General features: G+C 52.2%; 1 protein-coding gene across 1 annotated transcript; it reads right to left on the bottom strand.

Moving 5' to 3' along the window:
- Positions 1-1,092: 1,092 nt before the first annotated feature.
- On the bottom strand, positions 1,093-4,661 carry LOC127749336 (uncharacterized). Its single transcript, XM_052267178.1, has 6 exons — positions 4,528-4,661; positions 4,095-4,272; positions 3,975-3,986; positions 3,654-3,884; positions 3,226-3,550; positions 1,093-3,141 (listed from the first exon to the last, which is right to left on the bottom strand). The coding sequence occupies exons 1-6, from the start codon at positions 4,586-4,588 to the stop codon at positions 2,653-2,655; spliced, it is 1,296 nt and encodes a 431-aa protein (XP_052123138.1). The 5' UTR covers positions 4,589-4,661; the 3' UTR covers positions 1,093-2,652.
- Between the last annotated feature and the right edge of the window lie 6 nt (positions 4,662-4,667).

Raw genomic sequence — 4,667 nt, 5'->3', positions numbered from 1 at the left:
GGCCGAGGTCTGAGCTCGGTACTGCCTAACGGGTGACAAAAAGTGACAAAGAAAAAAATTTGCCCCGGCCGGGAGTTGATCTTAGGGCCGACAGTTTTGGTTCGGATGAAGCTGCATGCGGTCATGACGACTGTAGCTACAACTGTTTAACTACAAAAGGGCCGTGTGGCTGGTGGCGTTGGACATCGTATGTTGCCCCATTTGTGACCACATTTTTGTGTCCATGAACAGGGACGTGTCTACTATCACTTGTCGCCGCGACACGAGTTGTCGCTTGGACGCATGCGAGGTAGGCCACGGCTTCTCTTTAAGGCGTCTGTCGTGACGGGGACTTTGGGTTTAGGCTCCTTTTGACCCCAGGCTCATCCTTTCTAAAGCTAAGAAGTGAGGACATGTCAATCTAGGCGTGGGGGTCGATGGTTGTCGCTGAAAACACCTGGGGGGTAGGCAGGCAATGCTTTCCTGAATCGGGCCCCCGCGCCGCGGCCCCCTGCCCTCTGCCCCCCGAGCGCTTGGGCTTGGACTAGGCGAGAGCTTCGGAAAGGCATTGATATATTTCGTTTTCGCTTTAGTTCTCAGCGCTGTTTACTTCTGGTTGATATTCTAGCATTGGCGGAAGTAATGATTATTAGTCTATAGACGGTTCAGTTTAAGCTGACTCGGGCACTGTCGGTTGTAGCTACAATCGTGTAGCTACAAACAGGGACGTGTCTCTGTGGGTTGGGGGCTCCCGTGCCCTATGGTATTTGTTGCGTCCGGTGCTTTCGGCTTGTTAGGGCTTGTTAGGGACTATCCGCAGAGCAGCGACTTCTTAAACCCTAGAGGCGTCAAAAAAAATATTTTCTATAGTCGGGACGGATTAAGCTGACTCTGGCCGCGGATTTGTGGCCACATGTTTGTGGCCATAATTAGAGATATACCATACCGTTACAGTCACCTACTCACGGCCCTACTTTTCGAGCCCCCTGTGAGTGGGGCTGCACTCCGTCATAGTCGCGGTGGACACGACGCATAGTTGCGACGCAGCTCAGATGACTTATTTCCCTTAGAGGTACTGGGCCTATCTCCTAAAATTGGTAAACACGTACAAGCTGACTTTTCTTGAAAACGTTTTATTTTTTTAACAACATATCACACACAAGTAGAAAGGGTCTGTGTAACCTTATTTGCACAGATTGATAGACAGCAATATTCTCTATTATAGGAACCTATCATAACATCGAGAAAATATACCATCAAAGGAGTTATCTAAATCCTAGTCAAGATGAAGGAGAATCTGCCTATGAAGTACAGTAATACTTAGCACTCAATGTACAATCTTTTTTTAAAAAGTGGAAATTGTTTATTTACAATTTAACTAATTTCATAATTGTACTTTTGCTTCTCTTTCTTTTGGTAAACCTTTTTTCTTTTCGGCACATATACCACAAATGTTAACACTTCTCAGTCAAGTTAATACATGTTAATGAATTTTCAATTTATTGTCACAGCTCTTCGCCATAACATAATTTGGATATTGAAATTAAAAGACCAATGAGATTCAGAAGGTTTTTTTTTTTCATGTCCTTAATGATTTGATGTGACACACATGTTAACTGACATGAAAGGACCACAGTGTAGCCACACACCGACAATCAACATTGAGTGCATCATCCAGATTAATTTCAAAAATGTTTAATAGTGAATTAACTCTTGTAGGTTTTGAGGACTGTGATTTTTGGCATGCCAAAATGTCCCCACGTCAGCTGAGGCGCCTCATTGAGAGTCACCGAAAGGCGCCAGGCGCCTCGACTCGCCTAAGAGACTTGAGGGGGATTTACGATCGCAACGCAGCGAGCGTATCTTCAACGATAGCGTTGAATTAACGCAGGGAAGTGGTCAGAACAGGGTAGGTGAGGAGGGGGGGGGGAGGATCAGAGGATCTACAGAGCGTTGTTTTAACACTAGCGGAAGAGCTACGCTTGCCGCGTTGCTATTGTAAATCCAAGCCACCTTAATTCCGCCATAAACTTCGATAAAATTTGGTGATTCTTAGCGGGCCCCCAAAATATTGGGATGATGCAGGCACGTTTACAGGTTCATAATACGGAGATTCAACAAATATTTAAGATTCTCATAAAAAAAAACAATAACAGAAACAAACTACTTTTTAACCTAAAACATGGTTGCACTATCAGAACATTGAAAATAACAATTAGGCCGAGGGGTTCATGCTTAAGAAGAATTTAGTACCTACTTAAATCATCTTACATGCATGCCACAGTTGGTCTTTGTGCCAAAACCCATCCTTACAAAATTTCCACATGAATTCCACTACACTCTCTGACAAAAACATTACAGGAGAATATAGCTGGTTGTAAGAACGGTAGACAAAGAGAGTAAAGACCATTGTGACCCACTGGGATACATTTATGTTAAGATTGTCTTTTGAGTCAGTGAACAGAGCTGCTTTGTTGCCCCCTGCCCTCTGCACCGTCACGTAAATTTTCGGTAGTAACAAAATAAATCATATAAGGGGGAAATTGGATTTATAGGGGAGAGGACCATCATTGAATACGTAAGACACAATATCCGTAATAAGCGTATCGTCGCGGTGCCGTAAAACTTCGACACACGAGGTAATCTTTGAATAACACAATTGAGCGTCCGTACCTACGCCAGTGACTCCGCTGAGACAGACTTGGATGACACGTTGGACAGGTCGCGGGGGCGCACGAGCACCGCGGGGGTGGGCGGCAGCCTCTCCCTGGGCACCTCTTCAATGCGCTGCAGGTCGTGCGCCGCCCCCGCCGAGTTCTGCTTGTGCAGCCCCCGGCCCGCCGTACCGGACCCCGCCCCCGGCCCACCCGCGGGGCCGCCCCCGCCGCCTGCCCCCGAGCCGCCCGCGGGGTCGTCGCCGCGGTCCAGGCTGTACTGCCGCTTGAGGAAGCCGCGACCCAGCGAGTTGAGGTTGCTGACCCGGGACTGCGGAGGCTCGTGCGGTGCGAGGCACCGGTAGTGGTTGAACCCCGAGCTCAGGTCCTCCTCCTCCAGGAACGCGCTGGGCTTCTTGGCGCGCGGCGGCCCGCTCAGGTTGGTGCTGCTGCTGCGCCACGTGCCCGGCGGGTTGAGGAACGACACGCCGAGCAGGTCGACGGCCACCTGCGAGCAAAGACCCTCATGAATCACAACCGTAGCGGTAGGGGCAGCCGACTGAGGCTGGCGCGCCAAGGCGCCATCGCGTACCTCCGAGGTGGAGAAGGGCGTCGATATGCCCGGCGACGTGATGAACGACACGGCCGACGGCGCCGTCTCGGAGCGGGAGGCGCTGGTGAGGGGCAGGGGCGTGGTGGGGTTGCTGCTCGCCGCCGCCACGACCGGCGCGGCCGGCGCGCCAACCTGCACGTGCACCTCTGGCTCCACCTCGTGGTCCTGGTTGTCCCTGGACCCGGACCTGCTGTCACTGATGCTCATCGTGTAGAGGCTGATCTTGGCGCTCTCCGTGGCCAGCTGCAGGGACCCGCGCCTCGTCGGCGTCCTCTCGTTGTCGATGGACGCGCACACCAACATCCTGTTGCGGCAGAGGGGGAGCGGTCAGGGTCAGTGTGACGCGACGGTCGATTCGTGGATGGATCACTCTCATCTCGTGACCTACGGCCTCGGGCCTCGCGTACCTGCTGGCGCGCTTCTCCGCGCTCTCCGCGTCGCCGGCCGAGATGGCGGCCTGCAGCGGCGTCTTCCCGACGCCCACGTCCATAGACTGCTGCGACTGCTGTGCCTCCCCGGAGCTGCACGACTCGAACGACCTTCGCTTGACAGCCGCAGATTGCAGGTCGCTCAGAGCCGCACTGCCAGAGGGAGCGGGAACCGCCACCTTTGGCGGCAGCAGTAGGCTCTCGTCCAGCCTAGCGACAGAAGGTAGAGTGGGTATCAGTATTAGATCCCAGCAATATTTCAGGGTTTTCACGAAGTTTCTTAGAAAACAATGGTCTTACCCGTGACTTTCTCTGAAGAACCAGGCGCAAAGAGAAGCCAAAGCCAAACAGAGTAAATTAATCGACAGTGGTCGTGAAAAGCTGTTGGGTAAGTGGGGAACTACTTCGAGTTGGACTTACCCTATGGGTGGCGGGATGGGCATCTCTTTGTCGAAGCCTTTCTTTCCCAGCAACCAGTACGTGGGCATCAGTCCCTTTCCCTTGAGCTCAGTCATGCCACGATACTCGATGCTGTAAGCGTTAAACTCATCTAGCTTCTTCTTCGTTGCTTCCGATATGTGTATACGCCATGCAGACCCTGCAAAAAACAACAACAAATAAAAATGTTTCATATCAGGACCATAATGATGATGCGTGTGCATATGAAGTACCGGGTGTATCAGAGAGGACGCCTACAGTGTTGTGGGTTTGCACACGCTTTTGGGCCACGGGACGGGTGACTAACAGGCGGAGGGAGTGGGCAAGCCCACAAAACTGTGCTGCGTCCGCTCCAATACACCCGGCACTTGTAGTTTTATACAAACAACGTCGACCGTTTCAGACAAAGCCTTACCTGTAGACTCCATCCGGGAGGCCGTGTTGACGGTGTCCCCGAACAGGCAGTACCGCGGCATGGTGAGCCCCACGACGCCGGCGCAACACGGCCCCGTGTGCAGGCCGATGCGCAGTCGCAGGGGCGTGTGCGGCAAGTGG

Source organism: Frankliniella occidentalis, unplaced genomic scaffold (assembly GCF_000697945.3).
Source record: "Frankliniella occidentalis isolate FOCC.00 unplaced genomic scaffold, Focc_3.1 Scaffold47, whole genome shotgun sequence".
Lineage (NCBI taxonomy): Eukaryota > Metazoa > Arthropoda > Insecta > Thysanoptera > Thripidae > Frankliniella > Frankliniella occidentalis.
The sequence above is the reverse complement of the archived record's forward strand: the minus strand, read 5'-3'. Positions and strand labels throughout refer to the sequence as shown.